Here is a 21,030-nt window from a genome sequence, read left to right as displayed (position 1 = left end):
GCACAAATAAAATTATTTTAGCCTATTTTTAAGATTGATGGATTTACAAAATTCTGTGAAATGAAATGGTGTAATATTTAACTAAATAAAACTTTAAATATTAAGGTTTGTAATTGTATTTTATAAGTGAATTTTGCTATTAAATTGTAATATGAAATTTTGAGTGCAGAACTACAGTTCCCGTCATGCGTGTGTTGTGCAGCGGAAGTGACGCGCAGCTGCGCAGTTGAGGGAGAGCAGCTGCAGCTGATGGTGCGCCGCTCACAGCGCTGCTGGACGGAGTCTGAGCGCAGCTCCGCGGACAGGATGAGGAGGATGAGGATGGATTAGTACCGATGAAGAATGATGGTGTTTTTATCAGAACATCCACATTCAGGACAGCAGGAGTGATTTATTCCTGTTTGATGCGGGACTCGAGGACAAAAGTTGACCTGGATGTTGCAGCGGCTCAAATTCACGGATCAGTTACTTGCAACTGCACCAGAAACAGTCCATTAAAGCGAGCTTCTTCCATTTAAATCTAAAAGTCAAACTCAGATAAAACCAAATAAATGTGAATATTCATTTCTGTAAAATATGTTTGAAACTTTTTCAACGGACGGCGTTGTTTTCGATGCCCCAAAAAGAAGTCAAAGGCTCTAGTGTGCTTTTAGTTAAAATATTCATTTATTTTATTTTATTATTATAATTTTTTTTGCGCGCGCAGCTATACAACAGTACTCAGCAAAAAGCAATATGCACCTAAAGCATTTTAGATATGAATATATAGGCTATATATTCTTAGCTGGTTGACGCAAATAATTGAACGCAATGATGTTGTGAGAAATGGCCCGTTTGATGTCAATTATGATTCGAGCGCATGAACGTGTTCTTCAGTTCATAAGATGCACACACAACAGTCTGCCAATGACGGAAAGTTGACGAACATTACTTTTATTTGCTTTGATTTATTTTATTGTATTATTGAAGGAAGAAGACCGTTTGCAGAAGTGTTTCGACGCTCTTCCGTCCAGACGCGACGCCTGTTTGCAGCTCATTCCTGTCGGACACTACCTAGTGTGTTATTTTGAGGGTTCATGTCGTGCTGGCCGCTCGTGTGGATTGTGATGGGCTGTATTCAGAGTATCAGGTGTAAACCCAAGAGTTTCCGGGACAGCATCGTGGTTCTGGAGGTGAACTCGTCCATTGACTCGAATCCCACCAGCATCGACGAGTCCTCCAGCGTGGTGCTGCGCTACCGCACGCCGCATTTCCGCGCGTCGGCTCGGGTACTGGTGCCGCCGGTGGCCGCTAAAGAGAGCTGGACGATCGGCTGGATTCAGGCGTGCAATCACATGGAGTTCCACAACAAATACGGAGCCACAGGGATGTAAGTACATTATGACCTTGCTGTCCATCTTTACATACCTCTAATGCAAAACTAACACATAATCTCATAATCAATAACTAATGTATACATGCACCACAAAATACAGTCAAAGTGCATTTAATCATATTAAATTAATATATTTTTAATGACCTCCTTCAAATAGCAACATAAACTTCTATTTAATAAACTATTTATTAAAGTAATATTCCAGGTTCAATACAAGTTAATCTCAATCAACAGCATTTGTGGTATAATATTGATTAACACAAAAATAAATGTGGACTCGTTCCTCCTTTTCTTTAATAAAGCACACATGTGTGTTCCAGTGAGACACTTACAATGGAAGTCAATGGGGTCAGTGTTTGGAGGTTTAAAGTCAGAAATGTGAATCTTATAATTTCATAAAAGCACTTACATTAATTCTTCTGTTCAAACTCATGTATAATTTGAGCTGTAAATGCATTTTTCATAAAAAAAAAAAAAAAAAAATTGGGATGTTGCGCTGTCACGGCAATTAAATTGTAAAATTGTCTATAACTATCCATAGATGTGGTTAGTAAGTGATTTAATGACAGTAAAATCATGTTTACACACATATTGTTTATTTCTATAGTTTTGAAACAGTATTTGAATGTTTACAGATTAAACCCCATTGACTTCCATTGGAAGTGTCTCACTGGAACACTTTTATTAAAGAAAAGGAGGAACGAGTCGAAATTAATTTTTTGGTAATCAATATTATGACACAAATGCTGTTGATTGAGATTAACTTGTATTGAACACGGAATATTCCTTAAAGTTCATGTTGTTCATTAGTATAGCAGTAGCCTTTTTGCTTATGTAATAATTACACTGTAACATGAGTACTGTCATATAAAGTGTGACTTCAGTTGTTGATGTGCATGTGATCTCCTGACAGCAAATGATATCATTTCCTTCAAAACAGCATCTTTTTCCCCCATTTTATGTGTTGATTTATGTGTCAGAATGTTTTATACAAAAGGTGCTTGAAATTTTAGAATATGGCAGGAACCTTGTATCTTTGATACCAAACTAGCAAGATTCAGTTTTGGCAACATTTAAATAGCATGAAATTCAATGCATGAGAATAGCAACGAATTAGTTGTTTAAATGCTGATTGCCTGATGAGAAAATCAAATGTCTCGCTGTATAGATGTTAATGTGAATGTGTTCAGTATTTACATGCAGGATCATCTGTGCAGTTTCTTCGGCTCAAACTGCAAAAGACTGGCTTTGAATCTCATAATAGACAAATACTACAGAGCCTACACATTGCAGAGCTTTCACTTGTCCTACTTCCTGTTGAAGAGACTACACCTTGCCCTATTTCCTGTATGAAAACCCGTCAGTATCTTAAGATATAAGCACACTGTCACTATGATTCCTGAAATATAAGAGCACAGAAAGAGTGTCTTTGAATTTTAGACGTCATGCATTCATGTTTCCCTTTATGAATTGATTGATATTGAACGTGTGCATGTGATCTCCTGACAGCAAATGATATCTTTTCCTTCATAACAGTTCTTCCCCTCTACTTATAACTCCAGTATAGGCTACATCTCAACCGCTTTCAAACTAAATTTAGACAAGACCACATTTTCTGCAGATATTGTAGAATTATTTACTTTCCTTTTTTAGCAGATGACATGTGTCCTCTTCAAAATATTTCAAAGTTTTCCGCTCAGTTCTTGATATTCCTTTAAATCATTTCAGACTTTATTGATGATTATGTTCAGTAAAATGACACGTAATGATCTCCACTGACACTTCTCTGTTCTTCTCAACAGCTGTTCTGAGCTCATAACATTTGCACTGTACAGACATTTATACACATAAGAGGCAAAACAATTACCCATTCCAGATCATATTTTATTTTTTGACCTGTAGCTTATTTTCTTTGTTCTGTTCACATCTCATTATTATGTCTTACTGCAACCTAACAATGTTTTCTCTTTTTGTTTCTGGATTAGTTTGTATTTCTGAGAGGTTGATTCAAATATGTGTTTCCTGTAATGATTTTGTGATAGTGGTTTGGGGCATAAGCCGCACGTTACTCAATGCCAGGTCTTTTCTTCAGTGTTAAAGATGCTGCTGTTTTCAGTGGTTTAGTGTTACGGAAAACCCACGTTGAGTCATCTAAGATAGAATCTGAACATCTTGCCTTGTGAATGCTGTAGTTTATGAGCAAACAGTTAATGAATGCAACTTCACTGCATTCCATTTCTTTTCAACTACAGGCACTTTCAAGTCCAGGGGTCAATTTCTAATAGAACAAACAGATTTCAACTTTTTTATTTTTGTTGCATGGAGGTCTCGTTAAAACTGAGTTGGAATCTTTTTAGTTTTGGTACTTTTCAAATGTCTTTTAACTGTTTCTTTCTTGTCCCAGACCCAGACATTCAATATTAAACTATGGAATCCATTATAAAAATACAAGTTATTACATGTTTAAAACTATAATAATCTAAATCAAGAGTGAAATAAACAGACACTATTTCAGTATTTATCATGTTGAATTATTTTTTATCAATGTTTTCAAAATGACTGTAAGTAACTGCATCATTTCCACCACACCAAACAATTTCACCCCTAATAAAGTGTTTTTCTAAAGTTAGTGTACTTCTTAACAAAGATGACAAAGGTGTCAGTGAACAGATGAAATATGAGACAAAACAATGACAAATCAAGGAAAATATCACTTGAGCAGAAGATATTATCAATCAAGCTGTACTTCTGGACATCAAATATAACAACACCAAAGTTCTTCGCTATTGAAGATGATGTAACAGTACATACATCAAGAGTCAAATTATATATTAGCGGCTTATTTTTAAAGGTTTTTGGTCCAATAATTAGTAACCTTCTAATTAGTAAAAATTAGAAGGAAATTTCTGGCCATCCAATCTTTTATTTCATTGATATGTTTGCTAATTTCGAGAATTGTGAAATCTCATCAGGTTTTCAAGAAATATAAAGTTGGTTATCGTCGGCATAGCAGTGGAAACTTCTTAGATGATTCCTGATAATATCTCCCAGGGGAAGCATATATAAGGAGAAAAGCAGAGGCCCTAAAACTGATCCCTGTGGCACTCCATACTTAACTTTTGTTTGGTTTGACAATTCCTCATTTACATAGACAAAGTAGTAGCGGTCTGCTAAATATGACCTAAACCATGCTAATGCAACTCCACAAATGCCAACATAATTCTCTAGCCTATTCAAGAGAATGTCATGATCTATCTTGTTGAATGCAGCACTAAGATCTAAAAGCACTAGAAGAGAAATGCAGCCGCGATCAGATGATAAGAGCAAGTCATCTGTCAAATGCCCATTAACTCATGTGCCATCTGCAGCAAAAGCCATTCACACATCTGTCTAAAGTAAGATATGCCTCTATCATCATTCTGTTGTCTTTATTCTGTACATTAACACTTTTATACACTCGTCTTTGCAATGGAATCAGTGTCATAATAAATCACAATAACCGGCGTATATTATGGCTGCTTGTAGCATGTTAGCACATTAGCGTCATTAATTCAGAATTTAAGTTAGACAAATGAAACATTTGGACCCTGAATTTTGACACTATCCTGATAAATGGATAAAAACAAATGGATCCGAGGAGTCAATTCCATCGACTGGAGTCGACTCCAAAAAACTCGAAATCGAACACCCCTAGCGCTCACCATTGTTTATTTGAACACAACTGACCCGTCGCTAAAGCCTGATTTAAAAGAGTTTCTGACTAATCCTGTCTTAGCAACTGTTGCCTGGCCGCCATTTCTCTGACACATGTTTGCTGTTTTCCACTGAGAGCCTACGGGAGTTATGTGTGTTTGAATTTTATGCAGAATTTTATCGAAATGATAAAAACATTTTTTTTTAAATGTTGTTGCTGGGTAACATGTAATAGTGACAGGAGGTACATAGAGAGGATGTAGTTTTTAAATAAATGTGGAGAAGAGCTTGTTATGGATTAAACAGTGTCATTCCTCATTCCCAAATGAACATGTTTAACATCAGCGAGGACACCTACATTTACTCCAAGATAAATTAAAGCTAATAACTGAACGTTAATTCATTTAGTTATTGATTCAGGTGTCACAGTGAGTGAGTTATGAGATGTTATAAGCACTTCTATTCACTTATGCTAATGTTATCAGGTGCGTCACCGCTATCAAATGACACATGTGACGATCATTTACCTTTTTTCTGATTCACAGACTCCAGTTTTCAATCAAATTACTGTGCAATTTAACAATTTCTTTTATAAAAACTTCAGGTAAATATGCATTACAATATCACTCTTCATACCAGCCCACAGGAAATATTATCCAGTCCGTTTATTAGAATATTTGGCCAAAAATCGCGTTGTTCACGTCAGTCTCCCATTCATTCCTATGGGATGCGAACAATGGTTACCAAGGGGGTGGAGCCTAGTGAAGGGTCAGTTACTTCCTGGTTTCCAAGGGATGCGTCTCTGAGATTGCTCGAGCAATTTCTCCTCTTTGAATTGATGGGGGATAGCGCTTGTCAATAATTCTGCAGAATGGAGATGATTTCAGGGTACATGAACGTGGAAGTGGAATTTCGATTTCCTGTATGATCCTGTTGGTTATTTCTAGTTATTTAACAGCCATAACTGTTATATTTATAATGTTTAGCAGTTGGAGGTCAAAGCAAATATTGCTAATATCAGCCTTTACTTAAAAATGTCCTAACACTGAATTATTAAAAGTTAATATTCTTAGATAAACAGCTGAACTATTGAGCTTGATGAGGTCAATATAAGTGGAAACATCATGAAATACTGATGAGAGAAACTGACCTCTGTTTGAACCATGGGGTTGCATAGACTAGTCGACCACAACTAATGTAGTTGACATGTCAGCCTTAGTCGACTTGGGGGGGGCAGGGCATTGGGTGTGTGGTGGTTTGGGGGTGGAATGACATCACTACTAGTCGAACTCAATTAAATTAATGGGCTTGACTTGTCAACTATTAAAATCAGTAGTCGTGCAACCCCTAGATTGTATCATGCAGTCAAAAAGACGTTCATGATTTTGTTTTCTCAAATATGATGTTGAAAAATTCAAACCATTATTATTATTCCTATGTATGATGTCCCAGTATAACAGGGCTGAACAGAAAGGCCAAAGACAAATTCTGCGTTTCCTTAGAAAAAAAGGCAGACGCACGCACACACACACCACATTTGTATTTTTATACCCCTGATGATAATCAAAGGCCTTGTGTGATCAGTGATGCTCTGGTGCTGATACACAGGTTCTGGGAGAAAGGTCATCGTTTCTGTTGTCAGATAATCGATAGTCCAGCAGCTCTGACTGCAACTGTCCTGCCATCATCATAATTATCATCACCGGGCGCTCTATGCTGATTCTACTGTATAATGAAGGTCATGGATAATGGCTGCAGCTTTAGTGTTTCTGTCTGCTTAAAGGGATAGAACACCAAAAAATGAAAATTCTGATATTTTGAAGAATGTTCACAGTGTCGCTGAAACTGGCAAGCTCCAAAAATGACAGCAAAGCATCATAAAAGTATCATAACAGTAGTCCAAATGACTCATGCATTCAGAATTAAATATACCACATATGACTTTTTGTGAGGAACAGATCCAAATGTAAGTAATTATTTTCCAATAATCATCATATCATTGCAGCTCTCAGATATCTTAAGCACTTGCATGTTCAAATATGACACACTGGCATTTTTGAGTCTGAATGAGATCTGAGAACTTTGGCACTAGGAAAGATAATGAGCAAATAACAGAATGAATGTTGGTCTGTTGCTCACACAAAGATATCATATGAATTCTTTGTGTTGCACAAAAGAAAATGTCAGATAAGCTTGGGTCACTTCTTTTTAATCTACAGCATAAAACATACATCGAAACCAGTATAGTCAAATTCCCGAATTAATTACTTGCATGAGATGTTTTTTTTTTTTATCTACAGTGCAAAACATATATTGAAACCAGTGTAGTCTGATTCCTGAATCTAAATTCGGGAATCAGACTACAATCTTTCCAATCTTTGAATCTACAGCACGAAACACAGATTATTAAGAATCGTTAAGGAACCAGAATCATTAAGATGAATCAGAATCATATCCAGAATCCTTAAAATCCCCAATTCCCATTTCTACCCTTTAATGTAAAATGTGTCATTGCAATAGCTCACACTGCCATTCACATGATGGTGGTTGTTATGGGGCAGTTGGACTCAAAATAGATGCATATTGTGTCTACATTTGTGGTTTATTCTTTATGAAAGAATCATCTCTTCATCATTGTTCAGACTCAGGAAGCGTTGTGCTATATTTAACCTCCACATAAGTGCTGGAATAAAAAGTATCTCTTGCCTTTGGCTACTAGTGTTCTCTTTATATTCTCCGTCAGGAGTTTATGACTCATTGCCTTTCTGCCCATTTCTCTTTTAATCTCAAGACCATCTCCAGTGCTCTCATCCTGTGATGTTGCCCGCAGGTCGAGTTGGGAACTTCCGGATCTCCGAGACGGAAAGATCAAAGCCATCAGCGACTCGGACGGCGTCAACTACCCATGGTACGGCAACACCACTGAGACGTGCACCGTGGTGGGACCCACCAAGAAGGACACCAATTTCACCGTCAGCATGAACGACAACTTCTACCCAAGCGTGACATGGGGCGTGCCCGTGAGCAACAGTAATGTGCCCATGCTGAGCAGCATTTGGAGGGACCAGAGCTTCACCACGTGGCTGTTGGCCATCAACCAGGCATCGGGCGAGATTCTGGTGCTGCAGACAGTGCGCTGGCGCATGCGTTTGCACATTGAGGTGGATCCGGACAAACCGCTCGGCCAGAGGGCAAAACTACGCGAGCCGATAGCCCAGGAGCAACCGCAGGTGCTCAGCAAGAATGAACCCATCCCATCCAATGCCATGATCAAACCCAATGCCAACGACGCTCAGGTTCTGATGTGGCGCCCCAGGACCGGTGACGCAGTGGTGGTCATCCCGCCCAAACACTGAACTGCTTTTATAATGAGATTAAGTGCAAATAAACGCTTCCGTTCACACCAAGAGTCATGAATCTGAAACAAAGTGCAAAAAACCTGCGGACGGGCTCGGGATCACTGTGCTAAACGTCATTGCAAAAAGACAAAGGGAATGATATGCTTTTTTGTGCTGTATGGAAGTATTGATTATAGCCATGCGTGAATTTTAATCACGTGTCGTTATGATTGGTAGTAAAAATGCTTATTTTTGATTTGAGTTATTTGGTGTGCACTAGTATACATTTTAATTCTTGAAAAAATCCCATTACTAGCTGAAATTCCCCCCCAAGAATTTCAACTAGTAGAAAACATCATTCCTGATATCTGTAAATGCATTTTCACTAGTAGAATTTCACAATGATCTGTCATTCACTCATTGTGAATGTGTTCAGATATCCATAATGCAGGACTACTGGTGATTACAATTCTTACTACACATATCTGTTATGTATTTTTAAATTAGTAAAAATAATCATGTTTTGATACCTGTAAAAATGAACTTTAAAATTATGAATTCAGTATTTCAGATATCTGGAAATGCTATAAAATACTTTTTTTTACTAGTTATAATCACATTTTAGATTTCCAAAATGAACATTGCCAATTGTGAAACCAAATTACAGATATTTTTTCTAGCTGTAATTCAATTGTTGAGTTTAGAAATGGACATTTTCACTAGAACAATGTAGTTATTGATGCTAGCAGATGTTTGAATTTTAACTACCGTACCAAGAAATTAGAAATCTCTAACTGTGTTTTGAACAGGCATGAAGGACAGATCCTTGTAAATTTACAGTTACAGATATCAAAAATGATTTTTTACTCATTAATCAGGCATGGGTATTTCCACAAGTAATGACGCCACTTTTGTATCAAAATGTAAAATTTTTACTAGTGCAAATCCAATAATTGCTTTAAAAAATGAGCATTTTCACTAGTAATAATTCCAATCCTGATATCAAGAATTAGCATTTTAACTAGTAAATTACATTTGTAGATACATTTGACTAGTTGAAATGCTTATTCTTGATATCAGGAATGGAATATTTACTAGTGAAAATGCTCATTGTACATTTTACAATTATAGGTAAATTACAGATATATATAATTCATATCCTGCACATGATTAAATGTCAGAAGTGCTGAAACGAGTGTCACTTTTTGACATCAAACATGCAGGACATTGGATTCACGCTGCCTTAAGTTTACATTGCTTTCTACTGCAAACTTTTAGCCTTAAATGAAGTGCAATGCAGTAAACCTGTCATGTCCCACCTGTTAGAACCACAGGTGTGTACCGATTGAGATTGTGGATGTCCTCATTTTACCTTATTCTTCCTAAATTGCTCATGTTGAAGGGGACTTTGATGACTATCGATATAGGATGACTGTGTACTGAATGAAAGTGGCTTGAGTGTGAATCGGTTTGTGGCAGCGGGGGCTCAGGTGCAAGCGTCCTTACCGCTTTCTCTCTCTCCGCTGCCACTCTGTTTTACTCAAACATGAAGGAATTATAGATATTATTATGCACACAGTATTTTAAACAGGAGCTTATCTAAAGTGTTTTAGTTGCAGATATGTTTTTCCAGGACAGCTGACAAACAGGTACTGATGATCTTCCAATGTATTTTAAAAGGCTGGAGAGTCAAAAATACATATTTTCTAAGATGCAGATATTGATTCAGGCATCTTTAGTGTCAAGAACACATAACCAATTGATGCAGTTATTAATAAGCTGACCGCTAAAGTTTGGCAAAAAATGTTGACAGCAATATATCGAATATTTAAAGGAAGTTCAACAGCTGAGGAAGTGTTAAATGCATGTCGCACGTCACCTCTGTGTTTCACTGGGAGCAACGTCAAGGTGATCAAATGAATGCATATACATGCTGAAACCGAACTACAATCGAACTACAAGCTCTGTTAGTCCGACTTGTATGATTCCAGTTGGACAAAAGCGTTGACATGACAAATTATTGTTGTGGTCAGACTGAAATTGAACTTTTATAGTGCATGTAAAAACACTGAATGTGGTCTCAGACTTTTGGGCTTTACTGTATATGGGGGTCTGAAGCACTCAAGGGCTTTATTAAGTGTCATTCATTGATCTGCTCAACAAAAAAGCACAGTAAAACTTTCATAGAATTAGTCCATATGACTTGTGCACTATAATCCAATATCTTCTGAAGTCATACCAAAGTTTTGTGTGATGAACAGGCCATAATAAAAGTCAACAGAAAATCCTCCCCTGCATAAACTGTCAAATCTCATTTGCATTTCAGTGCTGTAGCTCACACAAAGCTTTCATATGACTTTAGAAGACTTGGATAATGGACTGCCTTAAATGATGATGGAATTTTCAGTAAGTTAGATGTGATAATTTGTAATGTGTACTGCCCTGCAAAAGCAAAATGCAGTAACTGCACATTTGTCAAAATTGAGCTACACGTGAAATGGGCTCTCTTAGACTATGATCTGTCCTGTGACTGACAGGTTTGATACAGCTGTACGACGATTCAGAGAAAACAGTGATTACTTTACAATCAGCATTTAGTGAGTGCACTGGTCTGTAATCCAGCGCTGATGTGATTCACTGTGAGATGAGTTCTATATACAGCATCTGCTGTTCATGTGGATTAGATGTATAGATGTGATGGGAAATGCAGAGCAGCACAATTCAGTGTCGGTACAATCACACACAGCCATGAGGACTGAAGCTGTTTAAACCTGATGAATATTATATCCAGGTCTGTAAAGTTGCAGTTAAACTCTGCAGTTAAAAATTGAGCAATATTGTTATCCACATTTGCCAAAAATGCTTTATGTTCATATGCACAATCTAAACATCTCTCTGATTGACAGAATGAGAGCAGTGTTATTGATCTGAGATCTGTTATGATCAATCCACAGATCACATGTGAAGAGGATGATTTTACTGTTCTGAGAGATTCTTGTGTAACTTGAAAAGTTTTCATCATGAGAGTGTGCTGGTTCAGAAATGATCATATGTGTTTTGTGAATTCACAGGTAATTTGTCTTTTGATGTGAGGTTTGCAGGTATGTGTGTGTGTGTGTGTGTGTGTGTGTGTGTGTGTGTGTGTGTGTGTGTTTGGCCTGTAATGAGTCTTTCATCATTAGGGCTTTAAACAGCTTGACAAATGAGACAAATCGTTCACTGTAGTGAATAACCAAATGTCATATTTCAGCTTAGTATTTTTTATCCATAATCAAAATAAAAGACATTCATTGTTATACATTCTTGAATGTCAATATATTTATGTAAAGACAGCAAATTAAAATGTAAAACCGGCCTAAAACATCCTGTTTCAATGGCATTGATGCACTGAAATTGTTTTGCTACTATCTGACTTGAATTATTTGTTCCAGTATTCAACCATTTATGGATGGGACACTTCCTGTTTTCATTACAGTTTTGTACATGTCTGCACTATAAATCCCCTTTTGCTTGAATGAAAATCAAATATAAATCTTCAAATAATTAATAATACAGTGGTGGCCGAAAATATTGGCACCATTGTTATATATGAGCAAAGAAGGCTGTGAAAAAAATCTGCATTGTTTATTAAAAAAATTCACAAAAATCGAACCTTTAATTGAAGAAAAACAATTGAAAGAGGGAAAATATCTAATTATAAAATAAATACTTTTCAACAAAACATGTTTTGTTTCACAGGGGTATAAATATGAGGTAACACAATCCATATTCCCTTAATCCTCCATCACAGTGGGTTACACTAAAGAATATAGTTCTGATGTGCAGCAAAATGTTGTTGTGCTTCACAAAATGGGAAGTGGTTATAAGAAAATAACCAAAGCATTGAATATGCCCATTTCCACCATAAGGGCAATAATGAACAAGTTCCAATCACCTGGACATCTTAAGAATTGTCCTGGAAAATGGTGCGTGCCTATATTGTCTCCACGCACGGTGAGGAGGATGGCTCAAGTGGCCAAAGAATCTTCAAGGATCACAGCTGGAGAACTGCAGAAATTAGTTGGGTCTTGGGGTCAGAAAGTCTCCAAAACTACAATCAGATGTCACCTATATCACCACAAGTTGTTTAGGAGGGTTTCAAGAAAAATAGCCTCTGCTCTCATCCAACAACAAAATCAAGCACCTTCAGTTTGTCAGACACTACTGGAACTTCAAATGGGACCGGGTTCTATGGTCAGACAAAAGAAAGTGCTTTTTGGCAGCAAACACCAGACATGGGTCTGGTGCACACAGAGATGAAGAAGTACCCAATGCCCACGGTTAAATGTGGTGCTGGATCTTTAATGTTGTGGGGCTGTTTTTCTGCCAGAGGTCCAGGACATCTTGTTCGGATACATGGCATCATGGACTCAAATACCAACAGATAAAAAAATTAAAACCTGACTGCCTCTGCCAGAAAGCTTAAAATGGGCCCTGGTTGGATCTTCCAGCAGGACAATGATCCAAAACAAACATCAGAATCAACACAAAAATGGTTCACTGACCACAATATAAAGGTTCTGCCATGGCCATCCTAGTTCCCTTACCTGAACCCCATAGAACACCTGTGGGGTGAACTGAAGAGGAGAGTCCACAACATGGACGTCTGAATTTGAAGGATCTGGAGAGATTCTGTATGGAGGAATGATCTCAGATCACTTGCCAGGTGTTCTCCAACCTCATTTGGCATTATAAATAATAGAAAAATATTGATTTAATAATGAGATATTTCCTGTTTCAATTGTTCTACTTCAATTAAAAGTTTGTTTTTTGTGATTTTTCAAATAAAAATCAAAAGGATAAACAATGCAGATTTTTTTTCACAGCCTTCTTGCTCATATTTATCAAGGGTGCCAATATTTTAGGCCACCACTGTATAAATAATATTATCATCAGTGTACCTTCAGTGTGTGTGTGTGATTCAGCTTCAGATGCTGAGATGATTCAGATCATGTTATGTTCTTTTATTTTGATCTCATCAAGATTTCTCTTTTCAGGACTGACTGTGTGTTCGGTTGTTTTCTATAGTTTGTCCTTGAAAATAATACTTGACAAATATGACTGGGACATATTTCAAACTGGGAACATGCACATTGTGAATAAAGATTTATTTCCATTAAGAATAAAACTGTGAAATTCAAAGCAGCTTCATGTTATTGATTAAAACAGATTCAGTTTGTGTTTTGCTCTTAATTGAAATCATTGCTGAGAATTATGACCCACTGATGTGTGCCTCTTTTTTTGTGAACAAATATCAATACATAAATATTGTTAATAATAATAATAAACCGTTAAGAGAGCAGGATGCCAAGTGGAGTAACGGGATGTTCACGTCCTCCTGGGAAGTTTGTACATACGAGGACAGAAATCGTAAATATGATGTGATGTGCGTTCAACTGATTGCAGTCCAAAAGAACAGAACCGTTTTACAATTTCATAATTCTTTTTTTCACTTACTAGCAAATGCAGGAAGATTTATTAGCATCAATGCAACAAAACAAAGAGCAAAGTCACACTTTAGGTGTGTAATGCACAAACTAGTGCTGCCACATACTGTATAATGATGGGAAATGAAGTTCTGTTGCAGAATTAGATGAGTCTTATTTTCATTGTTGCTTTTAAGTTTCATCATTTTTCTTTAACATCAGTACAAAAAGTGCACAGTCAAAATCCTAAAGCAAATCGAAATTATTCAGGATAAAATTAGCTTCCACGATGATTTATAAATCATCAAGCCCCCAACTCATGGGCACACTCGTAATTATGATGTTGTGGTGGCATTTGTGTGTGCTTAACTCGTGAATATGATCATTCTGACATGACTCGAATGGACCATAACCCCTTCAGCCGGGACTACTTTCACAAACAGCCTCGAGTGCTTCATTGCTTTTACATTTCAATATTCAGGACACAAATGAAAAAAAAATTACAGTTACAATTATTATCATTATTATTTTACATTAGTAAATACATTAAATGAACAATTGCATTTTTATAAAGTGACCAAGATACTGAATGCTGTTAAAAATATGGTTGATTGTTAGTTAGAATGCATTTCCTCATGTAAACAAACAGAACATTAGGGTAGTGTTAACCATTTTATTTTAAAATATTTGCTTTATCATTAGAATATCAGCAGATTTGTTCACTATCTTTCCCATTACATCATTTTTTCAATTTTTGCTTACAGTGTTTGTTTAACTCTGTTTTAGTGTACAGTCTATTCTGTGCTATTTAAGTAACTGCTTTCATAATGTAAATTATTCTTACAGTCATTTAGTCATTCTAACATTTAACATCAAGCTCAGTTGGTTAACCTTGTTATGGGGGAAAACATACTAATACTAAGCATAAAGCACAAGCATATCCACTATACATAATGTGGTGTGGTGCATTGATGATTGCTGGCTAAGGCCATTTTTAGGCATTTTTGCTCCCTGTAACATTTGAATATTGGCACAAAACATGTTTTTAAAGGAGAGAATCCAGTAAATCCTCTGTCTGTTCCAGCAGTGTTTCTTTACTCTACTGCAGCTGGATTCATCAGTAAACTGGTGGATTTAAATGCATTTGATAATAGAGCGTATTATCCTGTTATCCTGCATGAGGAAGAGATTAAACTGAAGCAGACTCGCAGATTAACACACTCAATATTCCTATAGTGCACTGCAATAATATGAGCACCTGCTGGTGTGACACATCTGTGAAAATCACATTGTGTTATTGGAGACGTGAAACGTAACAAACACCACTAATAAAGCTCAGGTAAAGGGAGTAAAGTTTAGTGTAATTACAGTCAGTTCAGACTCTGTGTTTTGAAGGATATAAGCTTTGTTTACTCTTATGGAACAATGTGCAGATGAAAGATGACGGTTGTGATATCACAGTACATGTTTTTAAGGTCACAGTTTGCTTTTACTGTTATATTTACATGCGGCTCTTGTGCACCTGTCTCATAGTCACCTGAAGATGCTAATAATGGTGACGCTCCTGTTCAAATAGATCTCACTGATCCAGGAACAATATTCAAGATGCCAAATGCTCATGAGATAACATTAAAATAATCTTCCACACGCTGTATGTCGTTCTGTGAAAACGACATCTCTTTACAATAAGTTTGTATTTGTTAACATAACTAATGATGATAAGCACTTTTGCAGCACTTATCGATCTTGGTCAAGATTAATTTCAACAATATTATTCATTTTAATAATTAAAAGATTAATATGTTTACATTAGTGAATACATTATGAACAAACAACAAACAATTGTATCTCTAAAAAGGAACATTAACTAAGATGAATAAATGCTACAAATATACATTGATCATTGTTAGTTCATGATACCAGCATTTACTAATAAGTACAAAATTACAAATATAATGAAATAAAAATAATTAAATATAAATATGTCAAATATTACCAAAAACTATTCAAGTTACATGAAAATACATCTGCTATACTGTAAAAGAAATCATATTTCCCGCCTCTGAATATTCAGATTAGTGCTCATCAAGTATGTGCTTTTCAATGTGAGACTATTCGTGCTTACAGCTTCACAAAGTACCATGTGTTATTTCTCACTTCTGACCCCACATACACATGAAACGCCAACAGAACTACTTCTGGTAAGAACCCTCATTGAGTCTTTACACTGAAACCTGTTTGAGTCTTTAGTTTCATCCGATATGCCGTTTGGAAAATGTCAGTGATTTATCACAAAACAGCATGCTGTTAAACACAGTGACCACTGATATGGACTATAGGGCTATTTTCCCCAAAGAATTCCTGAATATTTACTGTCATTATCACATTGAGAATAAATGTATTCATGCACAAGCTGATAAATGTGTCTTTCAGAGTCTTTATATGGAGTTATGATGATAATAAAGTGCATTTCAAACTGTTCTGAGACCAGTGCAGACAGACAGCACACTGGAGGTTAAGTCATGCACTAAATAGGGAGCGAGGGAGCATCCTATAGCTCTCTATAACTGTTCTGAGACCAGTGCAGACAGACAGCACACTGGAGGTTAAGTCATGCACTAAATAGGGAGCAAGGGAGCATCCTATAGCTCTCTATAACTGTTCTGAGACCAGTGCAGACAGACAGCACACTGGAGGTTAAGTCATTCAATAAATAGGGAGCAAGGGAGCATCCTATAGCTCTCCTATAACTGTTCTGAGACCAGTGCAGACAGACAGCACACTGGAGGTTAAGTCATTCAATAAATAGGGAGCGAGGGAGCATCCTATAACTCTCCTATAACTGTTCTGAGACCAGTGCAGACAGACAGCACACTGGAGGTTAAGTCATGCACTAAATAGGGAGCAAGGGAGCATCCTATATCTCTCCTATAACTGTTCTGAGACCAGTGCAGACAGACAGCACACTGGAGGTTAAGTCATTCACTAAATAGGGAGCAAGGGAGCATCCTATATCTCTCCTATAACTGTTCTGAGACCAGTGCATACAGACAGTACACTGGAGGTTAAGTCATTCACTAAATAGGGAGCAAGGGAGCATCCTATATCTCTCCTATAACTGTTCTGAGACCAGTGCATACAGACAGTACACTGGAGGTTAAGTCATGCACTAAATAGGGAGCAAGGGAGCATCCTATAGCTCTCCTATAACTGTTCTGAGACCAGTGCAGACAGACAGCACACTGGAGGTTAAGTCATTCAATAAATAGGGAGCAAGGGAGCATCCTATATCTCTCTATGCATTTAAGTGCGTTCACTCCTAAAATCTGATCAAACGTTCAGTTTCAGGCTGCAGATGATGTTTGGATCACTCAACATGTTTGACACACTTGGGACAATGATCATCAGTTCATAGATTCAACATTTATAATGCATCATTATTAGGGCTGGGAAATTTAATGCATTCATTTCAACGATTAATATATATTCTTTACACATCAAAAAAAGAATTAGTGCAATTAATGTATTATCAGGTTTTTTTTTTATTTCTGAAACTCTCGAGTTGTTTCTGGCATCCTGTATATTGTATGTTATTATTATTATTATTATTTTTTGTATGCTGCCTGTACACTTCAGTTTTGTCAGTTTGATAGGAATTGAATCTGTCTATGTGATTCTATTTGTAAAAAAATTCCACTGGAAAATGTCAGAAGAATTTTACCAACTTTTAATCACAATGATTTTATGCTGTGCATACATATTACTTGAATCAAAGATTAATAACTAATCTAATTATCTAAAAAACATATTAACATGTACAAAATATTTATATTAAATGACTAACCAATTTCTTGTAAGCTCTTTGAGATGAAGTAGTTTTTATGGTTTTATTTTAAGTCGTTGCCAAGTAGAAAAAACATTGTAACGAAGTCAAATCAGTTTTTTTATTTGTGCTTTCCCCAATAAGCATTGTTCCAAAGCAGTTTCATAGAAAATCAGTTGTAACGTCTCAAAAACATGAATAACCAACACGCCTGGAAACATAATCTGAAATCGGACTTTCTATAGCTTGGTATTTTTTAAAAATTTCACAACTTAGTCTTGCTGTCCACATGTGGACATCAATTTTTAGGAAAACTATTTGCTCTAGATTTTAATTTTTTTGTGCTTGTTTATTAGATGCTACTAGTTACAAATCCAAAAGGTAAAAGAAAACAGTCACGAGGGGGTCTCAGGAGGATAAATAAAGTGGCCCTATATCACCACTGCTGTGATTTGGCCGCAGGCTGAGTGTCGTGGTTAATCCCAGCAGTGCTGATTTAGGGCCATATAGCACGATTGCGAGTGTGATATTGCTTATATACAACAGTTCAATGAACAAGTAACTTTAAAAAATTTAATTCGTGACGAATCAGAATCTGCCATTGCTGGTTCAAACCAAATGATGCGTCCAAGCCTCTGTTAGTAATTCAAAAATGTCACTTCAGAAATAGTCTCATGGCTTGTGCTGTTTCTTACAAGTTATTGGATAAACAAAGGCGTGTGTGCGTGAGTGAATGAGTGAGTGAGTAGAGAGAGAGAGAGAGAGAGATGGAGCATGTATGATCACTTGTTGCCACTACCAAGCAGAGATACTGTCAGCGTTCTGAAGGTCAGCTTTCTCAGTGGAAAAATAGCATCCAAGCGGGGGTATTTCTCCCTATTTCGTGGTAGCCGGTGCGCAAGAGTCAATCACTATAGAAACCGCAATGTCCTCCACCATTTTAAACAGTGTGTATCCAATGTGGAAACTCGGTAAGCACCTCAAGTTCTGTAATCAAACAGTCCTTTGTGTCTCTCAGCTGTGATGAGCCTTAGTTCTGAATTGTTCATTTAAAGCCGTTTAAAACAATGTCCTAGCTTAAATAATGTAGTGGCGAGCGATCACGGAGCGCTGCTCTATGTAAACAATGACTAATGGATTCACTTTACATCACCAACTGGCTCATATTACACACAAAAATGATCTTTTGCCACCACCTGCTGGCTGACATATGTATCATAAAAAAAGACAAACTGAAGCTCTTAACAGATATGCTCTGCTCTTACACTTTAGTTTAGAATTGCAAGCACAGTGATACACACACAGTGAAGCGTCCGAGTGCTGATGCTGTCACACCATCAGTGCTCATGGAACGTCTCTCATCCAATCAGATTTGAGGACCGGAACAAACTGTTGTGTATACAAATATATATTGACGACCTGACATTTCTCTTTCAAAGCATGTTTTGTGTCAACTCTGTTAATACATTGAAAATGTTTGAGGTTAGATAGATCATTTTATCGTCCTCAAAGAGGAATTTTGTTTCCACTGTCGGTGTGTAGAATAACAAAAATTATACAACAAATGCCAGAGCATACGATGGCAAGATAATAGCTGATTACCTATGTGTTTAAAGCTCGTATAGCCATAAGAACAAAACTCCTACCATGACTGGCCTTTCTGCACATGGGTAGTCTGTACCTGCGGCCAGAAGGAAGGAGGATGAAATACTGAAAAAGTGGATGGTTGAAGGTCGCCACAAAAATGCCTAAGCTAGGTTAAATATCAGTGCACCATGCCAAATTATTTACAGTCAGTATTTGTGTGATCTGTGTAAAGAACAAAATGTTTTTTGTATAAATGCTCACTATGATTTTTCCCATAACAGAGCTGAACTGCTGACGAGGTCAATATAAGTGTGAATATCATGAAATACTGAAAAAGACTGTAAGAGAATCTCATCACGGTTTGAACAATTTGATCATCTCTCTCCCTCTAGTACAGTGAATCCAGCGCTTCACTTTTCCACATTTTCTGATGTTACAGCCTTATTCCAAAATGGATTAAATTCATTATTTTCCTCAAAATTCGACAAACAATACCCCATAATGACAATGTGAGAGAAGTTTGATTGAAATCTTTGCAAATTTATAAAAAATAAAAAATAAAAAAAGTCACATGTACATAAGTATTCACCACCTGTCAATTCTTGCATGTATGGCAGAAAGTTTCAAATATTATTTGTAGAAGGACCCAGCAAAAACAGAACGTTCCCCAAATGTTAGCATATGGATCCCATTTATATATTTGATTTTTAGGAACTAAAAAACATTCCAGAAATGTTCTCTTAAGAGTTTTTTTTTTAATAACATATACTAACATTCTTCGAACGTTGCTGGGAGTTTTTTGAGACAACTTATTTGAGTGATTTATTACTGACATACAGCAGAGTTGCAGAAAGTTAATATAGAGGTAAGGAGAACATTAGTAAAACACTAAGAAAACTTTCTCCAAACCTACAAGGAAAAAAAAAAGGTTTCTTTACTAACCAAAAGAGAATATAAACAAGAATACTTGATATTTGTGTTTTAATAGAAGCAATATTGATGCAGAATTTCTCAATTCTATGTAACCTGTTGAAATATAATGCAATTAATAAATAACATTTGTGATTCTCTAGAGAACCACAGAACAGGAAGAGAAAAGCTCCCAGTCATATTCATGTACTGTGGTGACTGCCTCTTACTTTAGTGTCAAAGTTCATCACGTCACATTGCTCACATTCTTCAGCTCAAGCTAAATTTAACTGCAACATCACAACACAATTTCAAGGTCATCAGAGATGCTGGAGCAACACTGAACCAATATCATAAGAATAACTAAGTATACAATAAAGTTAATAAAAGAAGATGAGTTATAAATATGAATGTATCATATGGGCTCAGTATACTGAAGAGAAGTAAACAGATTATTAGTCTGTAAGTGCTTCGAGACATCTGACAGGTCACATCTTACACGTACATTTATTCATCCAGCAGTGACTAACAAACAAGAAAACATCAACATGCATCTCACTGCACTTTATCTGTTAGGAGTTTGGAAAAAAGCACTGGTGTTCAGCTGGTGTGGCAGATTTTACTGAATGATTTTTACTTACTGACCACAATTGAGCATAACTCAGGTTATAGTGTCATTTTAAATCGTTGTGACAGATTGTGGCACTGTCCGACCTTGAAGTTTTGAGTAACGAAAGACAGATTTATACAAGCAGAAGTTCCGGTCCTCAAATCTGAGTGCTGATGTCACAGAACATGGTCTCAAACGCTTCACTGTTTGCATCACTCCGCTTGTATTCG

General features: G+C 36.6%; 1 protein-coding gene across 1 annotated transcript; it reads left to right on the top strand.

Annotated features, from left to right (window-relative positions):
• The first annotated feature begins 289 nt into the window (after nucleotides 1–289).
• Nucleotides 290–13,573, top strand: fam78ab (family with sequence similarity 78 member Ab). The gene is made up of 2 exons (XM_052114083.1): nucleotides 290–1,369; nucleotides 7,899–13,573. Exons 1-2 carry the CDS (start codon nucleotides 1,077–1,079, stop codon nucleotides 8,422–8,424), a joined length of 819 nt encoding a protein of 272 aa, XP_051970043.1. The 5' UTR covers nucleotides 290–1,076; the 3' UTR covers nucleotides 8,425–13,573.
• Nucleotides 13,574–21,030: the final 7,457 nt, after the last annotated feature.

Source organism: Xyrauchen texanus, chromosome 4 (assembly GCF_025860055.1).
Source record: "Xyrauchen texanus isolate HMW12.3.18 chromosome 4, RBS_HiC_50CHRs, whole genome shotgun sequence".
Taxonomy (NCBI): Eukaryota; Metazoa; Chordata; class Actinopteri; order Cypriniformes; family Catostomidae; genus Xyrauchen; species Xyrauchen texanus.
The sequence above is the reverse complement of the archived record's forward strand: the minus strand, read 5'-3'. Positions and strand labels throughout refer to the sequence as shown.